Source organism: Watersipora subatra, chromosome 10 (assembly GCF_963576615.1).
Source record: "Watersipora subatra chromosome 10, tzWatSuba1.1, whole genome shotgun sequence".
NCBI lineage: Eukaryota > Metazoa > Bryozoa > Gymnolaemata > Cheilostomatida > Watersiporidae > Watersipora > Watersipora subatra.
This window is the reverse complement of record NC_088717.1, coordinates 18,808,442-18,825,940: the sequence shown is the minus strand read 5'-3', so window position 1 is coordinate 18,825,940 and position 17,499 is coordinate 18,808,442. Positions and strand designations below refer to the sequence as shown.

The window sequence follows — 17,499 nt, the reverse complement described above, 5'->3', positions numbered from 1 at the left end:
CACACACGACGTGTGAAGGGAGGTGAATGCTTTGACATGATTCAGCGAGCAGCGTCAACTGCGCGAGTAATTGTGCAAGCTTTCTGTAGGGTAAACAACTAACCATTATAGATTGCAGTCGCACTTAATGCACTTGCATTGCAAAGCCTTGATTGCCACTTGCTTGCTTAATAAAACATAAATTATAAGTTATTTTTCCTAGCAGTCTTACCGCATGAATAACAACCTTTATACTTAGTGGAATATATTGATCTATCGTGTTAGAAGTTTCCAGTTCGAATCCTATGTGATGCAGTCTTTTCCAAACCTCCAAGTGCGCCTTTGAACAGGTAGAGACGACTTTTATTATAATAAAAGCTTTCCTATAGAGTGTTTTGCTGGCTAAGAAAGCATTCAAGCTGTTTTGTTCTGACATTCTGGTGTACAATAAGAAATCATCAGCTGTGATCACTATACGTTACCATACTTTATTACATGTTACTGTATGTTACTACTATACAATATAAGTGGTCGCAGTTCACAACACCGGTATACCATGCTGAAAGACACGAGATCAAATCCTTTGCGGTGCAATCATTTTTCCCAAACTTCTAACTCTGATGGACACAGCTCTTATTATAATAAAGATGCTCATATAATCTGTTTTTCTGACTAAGGGAGTTAAGAGAACAAGGCTAAGAGAACAAAACAAACTGTTTTGTCCCCGTAATAACTCATAAGTATACCCACATTTCTTCTCAATTGTTTTTACTCCTTTAGTTAATACAAATCTCTTTGATTGTGCTTTTGGTTGTCATGTTTATTTGTACTAACTAATTTTAACTATTTGCTTTAATGAAGCTACCTGTCAATGCCTGTCAACACCATACACTCACCTGTTCTGATCTGTTATAGTGGAGCATAGGCTGTGATTCAACAAATTTGTGTGGGTGTGCTTTATTTTAACATGAATAACATAAACATGACTTGAAAAACACCTGCTAACATGTGTGAATGATGAGGTCTGAGAGGGCAATAACACTGCAGCTTTAAGCATTGGTTATTTTAACTTTGAATGTTTATTACTTTTTAATTAGTGTATAGAGTAGCTAAAACTAAATATTCTTTATTTAAAAACACAAAACCTCAGCAAGTGCTTCTTAAAGCGAGCCTTATAATCACAAAATCTTTTGATCTCCCGTTAGTTCAGTGAAAGGTATTTTAGAATGAAACAACTCTGAGATGGTTTTAAAACAAAACAACTCTACCGAGTGATAAAAAAGGTGAAAGGTACAGATAAAACTTAAATTTATTATAAAAACAGTTTAAAATATGAATAACATTATGAAACATCAGAACCCGCTAACGAGTGAGATATCAAGAACAATTAATATATTTTAAATTCCGTGTCTTGTGAAAGTGTGATAAATTTTTGATAGGCATACCGCATAAAATCCTTCAGTGACTTTAATTTTGCGGCAGTTATTAGTCATACGTAGTTATTTTTGTTCTGCAAATTTTATACATTTAAGAATTATGCTCTTCTATCATACACCAAGTTCTTCTCAAAAAGCATCCTGTCCCTGTTTGGTCTAATCTGGTTTAATATATAATCTATATAAACAAATATAGGTGTAACTATAGAACTGTATACATAAGGACAGCATATGCGCACTTTGCGTGTTTTCTAGAATAGTGTAGTATTTTCATGCAAAGAAGTATATATTAAATCATGTATCTTTAGAAAATATTCTATATTTTTGATAGATATGCCGCATAAAAATCTTTAAAAATTTTAATTTTGTGGCAGTTATTAGTCATTCATAGCTCTTGTTGTTGCTTGAATTCATGCATTCATTTTATTTCATAAATTTAAGAACAATACTCCTTCATCGCTAACCAAATTCTGTCAAAACTCTGATGCCTTGTTTAGTCTAATTTTGCTTAATATATAATCTATTTAAACAAAATTAGGTGTAGCTATAGAACTGTACACATAAGGACATCGTATGTGCACTTTGTGTGGTTACTAAAGCTGCGTAGACTGTGGTCATAACTTTACGACTAAAGATTTTTACCATATGAACTCGATTATCGAACATTGTTAATTGATATATGTCACAATTACTCAGGATCTATGTCTATGTCAAAGATGAGCATGCTGCTTAACCTGCTTGAAGTTGACTATAATTTGATGCTTTGGAAGTTCATGTAGAGAACCTCTATTACTATTATGTGTGAGGCAATGTTATTTATTGTATCATTTTATACTTATACAATAAATAGAGAAGATGCAGTCACTACTGAAAAACTTCAATCATACAATTTAACAACAGCCCTTTTTAATGTAAGGTTAATTGTGAAATAGATCGTCACATTTTTACCTCTAAAAGATCTTACGCTATGTATTTATAGTGGCACCTTTATCAGGCTGAGGGTAAAACTCAGTTATTATATTTTAAGAAAATAACATACTTATATAGATTAATCTAATGTTTGGTTTATCATTGAAACAACAAAACAAATCGGAAGAAGTAACATTCATTTTTTTACAATTGATAGAAAAAGGATCTAACAGAAAAAAGGTTAACTTTAGTTCAAGTCGTTTTCTTTTTCGGAAATAGACCAAGATTTCTTCATATGAAATGTCAGTATAGAGGAGAGATGTGTATAAGCTTGCTCCACTTCGACACTCCACATCGTATCCAGCGAGCTTTGTATGGCTTGCATAAACTGTGGGCACATCAACTACAAGAACAGAGCAGTTTACATGTACACTTGTAAAACAGAACATGCATACTTGTTTGGAAAAGGTGTTGATGTTTTTGAATCTAGTCAGTCGCAGAGGTTTGAAAAGACGAATGGCCCAAGATAATATACTATTCTACTATTCTCACCCATAAATCAGGATTGTCTACCAGTTGAAATAGTTGTCATGTAGTAATAGATACATACTCATTCAGAATGATGAAGTATAAGTGGGAACCTTATATTACATTGTACGACCTTATACTTCTCACTCTCTCATATTCCCTTGTAATATATCATACTCCCTCGTACCTTATTCGTACTCCCTCGTACCTTATTCATACTCCCACTCAATTTCTTATACTTTCTTATACTTACACACGTATCAATAAGCGATGAGGGGTATACTAATACTGTACTTTTTACCATAAAAGCAAAGATTTTGCAACCTTCAACAGATTGACCTATGCATGGCTTTTAGCGCTGAAGTTAGCAATCTTTAGTGTCTGAACATGCCAGCTTATAGGACTGCAGAGAGGGGGCAAGAAGGGGGTTATAATTGAGTAAATAAACTAATACAGCCGCATATGTGCGAAATTTTACGATATAATCTTGTGAAATCGAAAGAAAACCTATGATTTTGATGATGCCGACCGATTGAAGATAAATATCATGTATCAGTTTATTAAAGAGAGTGTGTGAATGCTAAAGGTAAATGTGTAAAAAACTTATTCGAGTAAAGAACAGATAAATCTACCAATAGAGAGCAACTGGTTATATTGTAACACTAGCAGAGCTACCCTATTCTATAGTTAGCTAAAATATTGTATTTTCAAATTTATACCAACAGGTAAGACACAAATGATGTTGTATTTTAAAGTTATCAATGAGTAAACCTTAGCTACAAACTACGACATTATATTTAACGAAAAACACCTTTTGCAACGTGTACTGTTGAACTATGAAAAATCACAGATATGTGTTCAACTGGCAGTTGCCATAATAAGTGCATCAAATAGGCCTACAGCTGCAGAAGCAATAAACATTTTCTGTTAATCAAAACTTACATCTGTAAGGGAAGCTTCTCCGCCGTAACCGGCGTGCCGGCACCCAGTTGCTTCGACTGCGGCAACCATTTTATCATCTTCCTCTATTCGACTCACCATCTTTCTGATAGTGTTAAACACCTTCAGGCCATGGTTTCTCAGTATCTTGTTGAACCGTTCATTGTTCACTTCTATTGATTTAAAAGGAACGGAATCACTCCCCTTTTCTGGTGGCATTTCAAATTGGCTGCAAGAGATCGCGCAAGTGTATTCACACTATAATATAAAAAAATACAAAAAGGATATGAGCTAATACTGCAGATGGATATTTGAATTATTTTCTGATCTATTAAAAACTTTGTAGCAGAACAAAACTGTTTTGATTCTAACACAACAGTTAACAATTTGTTAACAGTTTTGTTAATGAGTTGTTAACAAAACTTTTAACAAAACAGTTTTGTTAACAAACTGTTTGTTTCTACCCTTAATAGTCCTAGTTGATGGACATTCGACTAACAAGTTAATCTCTCCTATTTCTTAACCCCTCAATGATGATAGTCACACCCAGACTTGGGAAAATCTTTACATAACAGTTGTTCAAAATAGAACTTTAAAGTTGTTCATTTTTTCATATTGAAAACTTAACTAATTTCTAATTCATTATATTTATAACCTCTTAAAACAACAGTTTTTTAAACACAAATAAAACAAGCCGATAAAAATTTTAGAGGAAACAAACTATAATGAAAATAAAACAAATTAAATTTATTTTTTCTATATTTAATGCAAGTAAGAGTAAGTAATGCCATGTACTTTTTGGCTTGCTGAACCACGAAACTTTGCCAAATCAACACTTAAAACTGCAACCATGAATTCCTCTTTTTCCTGATTATTACTTTCTCACTTTTTTTACTTATAATTTTGTTTTGGGTTTGCATTTAATTTATCACATAGTTTTATTATAATGCATTCATTTCAATGCTATAGGCCTATGCAATCACTTGAAGTGTTCATCATTGTTTGTTTGGGTTATAGAACAAACCAAACAAGACAGAACATATAATATTCGCAATATACATCCATGTATAATTACTATTATAGTATCATTATGATTACTTTTATCATTATCGTTATCATTGTTGTTGCTGGTACTGCTATTATTATTATTATTATTATTATTGTTGCAAAAGTTTTTCTTCACAGTCGTGTGGTGGTAGGTGACTGGTTGTAGTCCATGTTGAGTCCGGGCCTTAACAAAAGGCCAAAGGATCCAACATCTTCCTCAACTCCACTAAGAGAGGACCTTCCTCAATATTATTATTATTATAAGTATTCTTATTAGTATTATTATTATTATTATTATTATTGTTGTTGTTGTTTTATCGCAATGCTTTTGGAATTTAGCTAAAAAGACAAAAAATTACCAATCATGTCAATCATATTGCCGAATAACCTACTCTACGTTATTACTATTGTTATTATTACTGTTGTTATTATTACTGTTGTTATTATTACTATTGTTATTATTACTGTTGTTATTATTACTGTTGTTATTATTACTATTGTTATTATTACTGTTGTTATTAATACTGTTGCTATAATTGCTGTTATCATTATTACTGTTGCTATTATTACTGTTATCATTATTACTGTTGTTATTAATACTGTTGTTATTATTACTGTTGTTATAATTACTGTTGCTATTATTACTGTTGTTATTATTACTTTTGTTATTATTACTGTTGCTATTATTACTGTTGTTATTATTACTGTTGTTATTAATACTTTTGTTATTATTACTGTTGTTATTATTACTGTTATTATTATTACTGTTGCTATTATTACTGTTGTTATTATTACTGCTGTTATTAATACTACTGTTATTATTACTGTTACTATTATTATTGTTGCTATTATTATTGTTGCTATTATAACTGTTGCTATTATTACTACTGTTATTATTACTGATGTTATTATTACTGTTGCTATTATTACTGTTGTTATTATTACTGATGTTATTCTTGTCTTAGTTTGAAATCTCAGAAACATCAATGTTTATTGGTAACTTCAGGATATCACTATATCAAAGAAAAGATATTTGGATGCTAACTTGACAAAAGCCATAGGACCCACAGCTTCCGCATCCGCTTCTATCTTAGCCCAGGTGCTCTTGATAAGTGCTTTCTCTTCGGTAGTGAGAGGAGGTGGGGGGCTCTCTTGATCATCCCTATCGGTTTCAATAGTTTCTATATCCTCTTCTATTGTTACTCTATTCTTGCCTCTAAACAAGTGTAGTAGGATTACCATAGCAACCCTTTTAATATATGTGTACTGGGCTGACTTGCGTTCATCTTATTAACATGCATGTCTGTGGAATCAAGCATGAAGAATTTTAATTTATGCATTAGGAAACAAAGAAAAAGCATTTCAATCTACATTCTAGTTAGATGAAATATTTTTAGCTCGTCTAACTCTTATTCAGCAACAGGTATTGTTAAAGTTATTATCTCATGATGAGACAACTCTAATACGATTGTGCGCTAAACAAAAAAAATGCATGTTTTTGTATAATATTATTGTTTTATTACATTTAATATCAAGAAAACATAGTGTGCGACCAAATAGTTAACCAGTTTGCCTATAAGGGAGTCAGCGAATATCCAAACTTTTAAAACTTTTTGAAAAGTTAGTCTATAGCAACAAATCAGTTTATGTCGCCAAAGTTATCTTTTCAGGATGAAACAACTCTAGTGTCATTGTGAGTTTTCAGAAACAAACAGCGTTGTTAAAACCAATTTTCAACTGCTATTTAAATCAAAGCTTCAGGTCAAATCAAGGTCATATCAATTTATATCTAATTTTATATATAAGATAATGTAGAAATAACAAACAAGTTTTATGTTTAGATTAACATATAATAATAAAACAAAAAAAATTTCAATGAAATAATTTTTCTTGAAATATGAATTTAGCTGATATACAGCTAGCTATCCGTTGGTTGCTTATCTTGTTGCTAGTTAATGCTTTGATTTGCTAATTTATTTAATATTCAATATTATTGATTAGTTAATGCTTTGAACAAGATATATGTAATAAGATGAGTGTAAATTGTTTTGGAGCTGCAATAGAGGTTCAGATTCTTTCAGATTAAAAATAGTTTAATATTAATTTTATCTTATGTCTGTGAATGTCTTTGCTAAGTTAAATAAATGCTTGAGCTTTACTACTAGAAACATCTAAAAAGAACAAAATAAAATTGTCTAAATCTATAAGTTTGCCAAGCAAGAAATTTGCGGCTGTTTAATTTTGGATGTGTTAACCTTAACTTTAATAAAATTAAAATTACACAACAATGGACAATAATTGTAAATTATATTAAATTATCTTTTAAAACTCACATCATCTTAAATGTGGATGCAGCTCGATCTTTAGTGCGTGTTCGACCTTTATTTTTGCTGCAAAGGTTACGACTTCCTCCAGCTCCCATGTTCAGCAAAACTATTTCCTTTCTGTGAAAACCTGCATGTATTTACAATATACATTACTGTAAATAGTTTTTACTAAAAGCATGTTAAACAGTTGTTAGTAAATAATATTACATCGTGATTAAAAGCTTATTTGAACAGTTTATTTGAAGCAAATCAGAAAATGCTGAACTGAACAGTACTTTTTGTTTGTAACTTAAACACTTTGAAAGGTGTTCTTAAAACAAATAAATTTTATCTAAAAACTTTATAATAAAACTAAAATTATGATAAGATAAAGTTTTATCATAATTTTGAACAATTGGTTTGCAAATTTCGTGGGTCCAAAAATTTTAAATTGACTGGCCAACTGTAAGCTATACGAATTAGTAGAAGTTGGAGTTGCTCTCTCTATCAAAATACAAAAGCATTATTTCGCGTCAAATAATACCCTTTATTAGTATAATAGCCTTAGCGTTTTAAAATAATCTCACGGAATTTGAATTCGGTACCATGCTAACAAACGCTTTAGAACATAGGCTTTACTAACTACAAGCGTTCGGCAGTTACTCGCTTTTAAGCATTGTATTATATTAGGGTGTAATGTATGAATTTAACTATATTGTACAATGCAATGGAACTCTAAAACTCTCAGAGTTTATACTTGTTTTTACAAGTACACGTGTGATCTAATCATTGTTCTTAACATCCCAACAGTACTTGAAATCGATGGTAAAAATTGCCGCGGATAAAATTGTGTAGCCATCTGAGATTATCTTCACACTCGCGTATTTGTTGCGACTATATTTAGCTACACGAGTTAAAAATCGCTACCTTACAATTTTATACTAGCTAACTGTTCTAGTTTTGACAGCAATATTTCGTTATATAAGGCTGTAGTAACTAGCGATTAAGACATGACAAGTTCCTTCTTTGACTTTGATATATATGTATAACCTTATTGGTATTGGTAATCATCAACAGAAGGATGTTTTTAAACTGCTTAAATGTGTAGGTGCTTATCTAATTAGATAAGATAAAACATCACAACTTGACCAAACTCCGTAACTACAAATAGACTTATATTTTACAAAGCAAGCTACTTTCTTAGCTTTTCAAAATGCAGTTTGCTTAAAAGTATGGACAGGAACCATGCAAGTATCAGCAGGCTGTGTTGAGCAAGTGAACAAGATGTGCAAATAAGCTAATTCCATTCTTGGTGACAAAATTAGATGGCTTGCAATTTACAACATCGCTAATTCATCAATACCATTTCTTAGTGTTTAACAACATACGAAATGAAGAGCAAAACAAGCTTTTTTCGTGAAATCTAGTTGTTTGATATCATCCATCAACATCACCTTCTATAAAAAATCTAAAGTCTAATTCACAAATAATTTGCAATGTAACGAAAGAAATAGAAATGTTCAATGGCCTAGCATCATTATAAATGCTGTGGTTGTAAAATATGGAAATGTCACTCAAGAATGAAACCAGACTATCAAATGACATTATGTAATCACAAATGCTTCAGGATCCCCGGTAAAGAATTTGCAAAGTATCATGGATAATTTTGTTTTACTGATATGTGCAAGCTCTTCATGCTTCTTTTTTGAAGAGTCTTTACACAATGCTGATATTTGCAGGATGTGCACTACATAGTGATCCACAGTAAGTGAGAGTTAAACTATGATTTGTTTTAAATGACTAGTAAAACATTGCAATTGTGATAAAACAGCTGTAACATATTCTTCGTTCGGCTGAACTATAGCCTTTACTAAAATTCAATATTGAATGGAATGTTGAGTTCTTTCATCTTGGTTAATATTAAGTTAGTAAGTTATAACAATTTATTTCAATGAGGATTGTTTTTGTGAATTCATCTCTTTAAATGTTGGTGACAAGACGAGTTGTTTAGCCCCTAGACTTTTTTGTTTCATGTATATTTTTAGCTTGTAATATGAAATGTAGTTTCAATCAATATACAGTATTTCAATATCAATATGAGTATCAATATACACACATGAGTTTATTGAAGTCTTCTACCTTATAAGTATGGTTTTGCTCTGCTACAAATTAATGAACAAATGAACAAATTAAATTACATCAAATGATAATAAAATATTGTTGTGAAAATACTTACTTAAAGCACCTCTACATACAAATTTTTTAACATGCTTATACATCAAATCAAAACTTACTAACATTGTATACCAAAGTTTCACTGTAGAATAATGCCTGTTTTAGCCTTTTTATTTTCTATTTTGCGACTAATTGGTCTAATTTTATGCCAACTGTACATAAAATAACTCTTTAAAATGTCGTATTTCTTTTGCTTATTGGAATCTAGGTATATCTTGATATTTACGTTTATTTTGCTGTGACAAAGCTGTTAATCAAAACTTTTACGAAATCTTTTTTCCTGACTAAATGCTGAAGTAATAGTATCTTTAATATATAGCTAATGATCTACGTTCCTTGATGTTCTAAAAGCTAGTTTTTTCTAGGCCTGCTTTTTGTAAAGGCTAGTTTGCTTAGGGCTAGTTCTTGGATGGGCTAGTTGTTGTATGAGCTAGTTCTTGTATGGGCTAGTTGTTGTATGGGCTAGTTTTCTTAGGGCTAGTTGTTGTATGGGCTAGTTGTTGTATGGGCTAGTTGTTGTATGGGCTAGTTGTTGTATGGGCTAGTTCTTGTATGGGCTAGTTCTTGTATGGGCCAGTTTTCTTAGGACTAGTTGTTGTATGGGCTTGTTTTCTTAGGACTAGTTATTGTATGGGCTAGTTTTTAAAAGGCCAGTTGTTGTACGGGCTAGTTTTTTTAAAGGCCAGTTGTTGTATGGGCTAGTTTTCAAAAGAGCTAGAATTTAATTTTTGGTTGGTTTTATTGAGGTCAAAATTTCTCTACTACTGGTTAATAGATTGGTTGGTCATTCAGATGTTGCATGCTTCAATTAATTAGTTTTGTAGTCGTGTTTAAAATTTAGTTAAGCCATGATGATCCCCATTTACCCCCTTTCATTGTATCATCGTACTTCTTGTACCGTACACTTTACAATAGACAGGACAGCCTGTGTATATCTGCTGATGTAATATTGGTCTGTAGTATTTCTTATGAGCTCTATCTTTGTGCTAGCTTATCAAATGAACTATTCAAAATTAATGTATGTATTTTTAGTGTTTGTTTTCACTTGTAAGTAAAATTATCAATATCTCTTCTTTTCACAGAATCTTCAGCCTGCTGACTGTTGCCATTATTTAAGATGAGACCAGACGAGCATAGAAGAAAGAAAAATGAGGTTTACAAGAAAAAACACAACATGAATACACAGACACCTCAAGTTAGTAATAATTGCCTTCACATTATCTTTTTTGCTGATTGAATGCTTTAATTTGAATAACTAAATCTTGCTCTTTTTGTAAATGCATCATTTTATTGGAGCAATTGCAATAAAGAGATTTGCAATTTATTGCAATGCAATAAATTGCAATTGCAATACTATTGCAACTGCAATTTATTATAACTTTGAGTATCGCTATGCCCTCCTCTACCTCTGAGATTTCTCTGTCGCCAGCCTACAGATCTTTTTGCCTTAATTTATGATAAACCAACATATAAACCTCTTTCTATTCTCCTATTAATTTAGTTCTTTCATATAAAGTATAATTCTTACGGTTAATTTTATATAATGTATTTGTTTCAAGGCTTTACATAATTAGCTGGACTATTTGTGAAAGAGTTATCACTAGGTTTTTTGCTTCGAAACAAATTACTTGACCTACAGTGTATTCTTATGAACATGAGATTTGATGAACATGCTTTGGTTTTTAGCTTATAAATCTAAATCTGTGTATGAATTTACTTTTTATTCAAATATCTGATGACTTGACTTACTTTAGTGTATGATTGGTATAAGGCGCAAAACCTGAATAACAAGTGCTAATGTTTCAGTAAAAGTTGTGCAAGTTTGGAGTTGTGCTCTACCTATGATTGACTAATGTACTTTTCTCTACTAATGGTACTCTTGGCCCCCTTGACTGCTATGAGAGATCTTTGAGTGTGCTCAGAAAATGCACAGAGAATAAGTATATACACAATAATTCTAAAAGCTGAATTTCGCAGGTCAGGACTTTGTACGTTGTAATGTTTTTTTCTAACCTCCAACCACGGCGTTAGGCCGGGATAAGCTTTTATTTATAGTAAAGATTAGATATTAATATTCAATATTTGATAGTAGAACTATTCTACTAATTAGTATAGTTACTCAATGCAAGTAAGTTTAACATTTTGCTTATTCCGAGTTAAACATGTTATTTTCATACTTCATTAGATTTCCTGTTAATTAATAATTAGGCTCAGAACCTACCCTGAAGTAGTAGGTGGTGGTTGGTAGTTTGGCATTATAAAATAAAAATGATTTAAATATGGTTGAAATAAGTCTGTTTCATATTTGACGCATAAAATGTTTCACGTGTTTTTTTTTAAAAACACTGTCAGGATACATTAAGTTTGAAATAAGCTATACACAAATATTCTGACAGTCTTGCTAAATTATTTTTAAGACTTTTGTTGAGCTAACATAAGATACAAGTGACAGCAAATATGAAAATGACAATTCTTAAATTGCTTTTTTAAGCTTCCACACGGCCATCTTGCCAGCTCAGCTGAGGACTTGCCATAAATTGATATTGACATAATATTGATATGATATTGATACGATATTGATTTGGTATTGATATGGTATTGATATGCTATTGATATGATATAGATATGATATTAATATGATATTGATATAATATCAATATAATATTGATATGGTATTGATATGTTATTGACATAATATTGACAGGATATTGACATGGCATATACATGATATTGATATGGTATTGATATGATATTGACAGGATATTGATATGCTTTTGATATAATATGGCAGTCACTTGAACAGAGTATTTTATAGAAGAGAAGACAGAGTGAGGATCCAAAAATAGCGTCTAACGCAGACAGATATGATGAAGCAGAAAACCTTTCCTCTCAGCTCGCTGGACAGAATCTGAAAGAGTTGTTAGCAACAGTGTACAGCTCACATACTAGTGAGTTGTCTTCTCTCTATATACTTGCGTATGATTGAGTTTATACCTGGTGTTCCTTAAAGCAAGTAAGACAATGTGGGCATCAGCTTTGTACATAAACAGCTGACCAATCATGCATCATGCTATTCCAAACCCTCCAATCAGAATTCGAATATTTTTAAAGATGAACTTGCACAACATTTTTTTCGGAAACTATCGGTATTTTTTAATAATTTGTGATTGTTTTTGATGTTCGAGGTGATCTGACTGCCAGGATGCTTCAAGATTAAAATAAACATAACTTGATTACGGTTAAAATGCTCAGATCAAGCGAGAGTACGATTATAACGTCTAGAGTTGCAACAAGACCCACTGAGTAGAGACACATAATGCTGCAACTTGATCACAATAGCCGATATCAACTATCGCAACGATTGCAACTGCGGACATCATTTCGCCCCTATTTTTCTTCTGAGTGTTTTAACCGCAATCAAGTTTTGTAGATTTTAATCTTAAAACATCCTGACAGTCAGATCATCTCAAACATCAAACACAATCGCAAATAATAAAAAAATATCGATACTTTCTGATAAAATATACTAAAACTTTGTGCAAATTCATCCTTAAAATTATTTGTATTTCAGTTTGAAGGTTTGAAATATTCTGATTTCTGACAAAAATGATGTCCACATTGTACTACTTGCTACAAGGAGCATCAGCCATATGATAGAAAATACCCATACTTTCTGATAAAATCTACTAACATTTTGTGTACGTTGTCTTTTAGACGATTTCATCACATCTATCAACATTGTTTAGGTTCCTGGAGAAGGGCGAGTTATCGGGGAGAAAAATTAGTTACTGTGAAGGATACGTCAGCTGTATGGCTGGTTAGCTTTTTAAAATAATTTGTTTAATGCTACACGTTGCTTAGGGGCCACTGTCTAGGTTTGTTTTATTAGCCTGTGGGAGTGAGTCTCTGAGTTCATGTCCCATGTGATCATTACAAAATGAACACATTAAGTTTCGTAGCTGGAGTATTCGATAAAACTCATACTATAAACAAGGTGTAAAATTCTACACAGTTTGAAATATATTCATACGTTCCTTACACTTGGTGACTGCTGAGCAGCATAATATGCTATATTAGTAGTGGTTCTATGGTTTCATTACTCTTCCAATCAGACTGTTCTGAGAAAAAGCTATTTAGTTTTTTGTTGATTGTATTGGAGTACCAAATTGACTCACTTATTTGGCAAACAGAATGTGCTTTAGCTACCTACATATATATAAAAAATTGTTTCCTCACCCCGGATACCCCGTATGGGTGGTATATTCTGTTCTAACTCGAGTCTCCTACCAGAGACCTGGGAGTTTGAGCACTCGCCTCAAGATCTTAGCTGTTCCCAATAGCGCACTTTTCTGCAACTCACCTGAGTTGATTGTTGTTGGTATTTGGGCAAGCCACATTTTATGCGCCAGTGTTATTGCGCCCAGTGCCCCAATGACTACTGGGATTACAGTTGTTCTTACATTCCAGCATTTTTCAATCTCTTCTCCAAGAGGGAGATATTTCTCTACCTTTTCTTTTTCTTTGCTGGCTATATTGTAGTCATTGGGTACTGCTATATCTATTATAGTAGCCCTCTTGTTCTCCTTGTCTACCACCACTATATCTGGTTGGTTTGCTAGGACATGCTTGTCAGTTCGGATGTAGAAGTCCCAGAGGATCTTAGCGCGGTCATTTTCATTGACCTTACCAGGAGCTTCCCACCAGTGTTGTGGTTTATTAAGGCTATACTCATCACATAGACTTCTATACACAACACCTGCAACATGATTATGCCGCTCAGTGTATGCGTTTCCTGCTAGCTGCTTGCATCCACTGATGATGTGTTGGATGGTCTCAGGTGCATCTTTGCACAGTCTGCATCTAGGATCGTCTGTAGTGTGGTAGATTTTCGTTTGGAGTTGCCTTGTTGGGAGCACTTGCTCCTGGGCTGCCATGATTAGCGACTCTGTATTGGCCGTTAGGTTTCCTTTGTTCAGCCACATATATGTCTAGTGAAGATCGCCAACCTTAGATATTTGTTGGTGGTAAGCACCATGAAGAGGTTTCGTGTGCCAGTCAATTTCCTCATCATCAGGGCGTATGTCCGTTGTAAGAGCAGCCGATTGAAATTCAGCTAGCAACTTATCTGAAATGGCCATGGAGCCTGCATAGGCTTTGATGCTTTGCTCCTCCTCTTTCACTGTCTGCTGTACACTTTTGAGTCCCCTACCGCCATCTTTCCTATCAAGATACAATCTAGTAGTATCGGATTTTGGGTGGAGTGCTCCATGCATGTTCAGCAGTTTACGAGTTGCTATATCTGTTTCTTTGATGGCTTCCTCAGTCCACTTTATTATGCTTGCTGAATATCTTATTATTGGCAGTGCGTAGGTATTTATTGCCATGACTTGGTTCTTGGCACTGAGCTGGCTCCGTAAGACCTGCCGAAGGCGTTTCTTGTATTCGGTAATGGCTTTGTGACGTACCTCGGCTTCGTGGTTGATGTTGCTTTGCATAATCCCCAAGTACTTGTACCCTTCTTCTATATCTTTGATGGTACCATTTGGCATTGTTAGGCCATCTGTGAGCATAGAATGGCCTTTCTTAAGAATTAGCCTTCCACATTTCTCAATACCGAAGGTCATTCCGATGTCCTTGCTGTATACCTGAGTGAGGTGTATTAGCGAATCAATGTCCCTTTCTTTGTTAGCGTACAGCTTGATGTCATCCATGTAGAAGAGGTGGTTTATCTTGGTGCCACTCTTGAACTGGTGCCCATATTGAGTCTCCTCCAGCATATTGCTTAGAGGGTTTAGGCATATGCAGAAGAGCAGCGGTGATAAGGAGTCACCTTGATAGATGCCTCGCTTAATTTTTACACTCGCCAGCTTTTTGCCATTAGCCTCCAGTTCCGTCTTCCATTTGGTCATTGACATCTTGATGAATGCCACAAGAGCAGGGTGAACATTGTACATACTGAGGCACTCAAGTATCCAACTATGTGGAATTGAGTCATAGGCCTTTTTGTAGTCAATCCAAGCCATGGCAAGATTGGTTTGCCTTTTCCTGCTGTCTTGACAGACCGTCCGATCCACCAGCAACTGATGTTTGGCTCCTCGGGTGTTGCGCCCAATTCCTTTCTGAGCACTGGTCATATTGTGACTCATGTGCTCTTCCAGTTTGTCTGCAACTATTCCTGAGAGCAGTTTCCAGGTGGTGGGCAAGCACGTTATTGGTCGATAGTTTTTGGGAATCGGCCCCTGCTTTGGATCTTTTATCAGAAGTGCAGTTCGTCCTTTGGTCAGCCATTCTGGATGGTCACCTTGTTCTATTAGGCATTCCATCTGCTTAGCCATTCTAGTGTGAAGTGATGTCAATTTCTTCAACCAGAAGGCTTGAATCATGTCATGGCCAGGTGCTGCTCAGTTCTTCATACGCTGCACTCTGCACTTGATGTCCTCTTTGCTGATGGTGAGTCTTTGCTGAGCCACAGTGTGTTGGTGGCTCTCTTTAAGCCTCTTCAGCCAATTTGCAATGGTGTTATGAGTAGTCTCTTTCTCCCAGATGTCCTTCCAGAACTTTGAAGTGCTAGATCGGGGAGGCTCAGACATTGGCCTCTGCAGTTCACCTTTGAACTGAGAATACACTCTAGATGGATTATTGATGAACAGTTTGTTCATTCTCTTGTTATCCCGCTCTTTGGTGTACCGCTTCAGTCGTGCCGAGAGTGCTACTAGCTGCTGTTTGGCAGATTCTAGAGCTTCTATTGTGGCTTCCCTTTTTGGACGCTCCAAACTGTGGTTAGATCTCTCACTGAGCCTACTAACTTTCTTGCGCAAGTCCTTGATCTTATTTTGTAGCCTCAGCTGCCAGGATGGAATGGCTTGAAGCCTTGTTGGCATTGGCTTAATATCCATCTCCTCCAAGATGACGGTTGCTGTACTGTAGATTAGAGCATTAGTCTCACTGATTGATTCAGTTGAGATTGACTCCAGTGCCAAGTTAATGTCTTCTAACAGCTTCTTGGGTATGGCCTTGCTAACTCTTCGTAGTGGAGCCCTGCAACCATAATCACTAGCAGCTGACATCTTGTTGATGATATTTTCCGCAAGCTCTCTCACCTTTGGGTCAAGGTCAAAGTGCATGTCTCCTTCAACCTGTGAGTCAACACATGATCGTGTATTCGTGACAGTGTGTGTTGACATGCACTCCTCGTTGGTTGAGGTTACTTGGGTGAACTGTTCCCTAATTTCATCTACCTTAAGTTCCGATATGAGGTGCCGCTTGATTATATTACTCCTCTGAGCTACAAGTTGCTTAGCGGTTAGTGGCAATTCAGGGCGCATGTTTATCCACAGTTGATGCATCCTTCCCATGTAGCCCCACTTTTGAGGTTCACTCATAAAGTAGCACTGCATGAGGTCCGTGTTATCAGTCCGAGTCCATTTCATCCATTTTGAACCAGTAGCCCATTTTTCACTGCCTTGTCCTGGTTCAGCTACAAGCAGCGCAGACCTTGTTTGACCAAGCGACGTCCGAGCCGGCATGGCTTTGGTTATTGCACTCATCATAGAGGTTGTAGACATTATACAAGCAAGGGTCTTGTCCAAGGACCACCAGAAAAGTGCAGTTGTTGAGGTTTGAACCGAGGAATATATATATATAAAATTGTTTCTCCACCCCAGTTAACCCGTATGGATGGTAGTTTCTGCTCTAACTCGGGTCTCCTACCAGAGACCTGGGAGTTTGAGCACTCGCCTCAAGATCTTAGCTGTTCCCAATAGCGCACTTTTTTGCAACTCACCTGAGTTGATTGCTTTTGGTATTTGGGCAAGCCACATTTTATGCGCCAGTGTTATTGCGCCCAGTGCCCCAATGACTACTGGGATTACAGTTGTTCTTATATCCCAGCATTTTTCAATCTCTTCTCCAAGAGGGAGATATTTCTCTACCTTTTCTTTTTCTTTGCTGGCTATATTGTAGTCATTGGGTACTGCTATATCTATTATAGTAGCTCTCTTGTTCTCCTTGTCCACCACTACTATATCTGGTCGATTTGCCAGAACATGCTTGTCAGTCTGGATGTAGAAGTCCCAGAGGATCTTAGCGCGGTCATTTTCATTGACCTTACCAGGAGCCTC

The 17,499-nt window shown here is 34.7% G+C and overlaps 2 protein-coding genes across 3 annotated transcripts in view; one reads left to right on the top strand and one right to left on the bottom strand.

Moving 5' to 3' along the window:
- Positions 1-2,449: 2,449 nt before the first annotated feature.
- Positions 2,450-7,244, bottom strand: LOC137406481 (cytoglobin-2-like). Its single transcript, XM_068093064.1, has 4 exons — positions 7,172-7,244; positions 5,884-6,054; positions 3,795-4,020; positions 2,450-2,727 (listed from the first exon to the last, which is right to left on the bottom strand). The coding sequence occupies exons 1-4, from the start codon at positions 7,174-7,176 to the stop codon at positions 2,572-2,574; spliced, it is 558 nt and encodes a 185-aa protein (XP_067949165.1). The 5' UTR covers positions 7,177-7,244; the 3' UTR covers positions 2,450-2,571.
- A 1,568-nt stretch (positions 7,245-8,812) lies between these two features.
- LOC137405585 (uncharacterized) overlaps positions 8,813-17,499 on the top strand; it is a 48,111-nt gene continuing 39,424 nt past the window's right edge. For both annotated transcript variants that reach the window (XM_068091888.1, XM_068091887.1), the window contains exons 1-3: positions 8,813-8,908; positions 10,462-10,574; positions 12,195-12,327. In XM_068091888.1, coding sequence (XP_067947989.1) covers positions 10,497-10,574; positions 12,195-12,327 — 211 coding nt within the window. In that variant the 5' untranslated portion in view covers positions 8,813-8,908; positions 10,462-10,496. The remainder of the gene's footprint in view (positions 8,909-10,461; positions 10,575-12,194; positions 12,328-17,499) is intronic.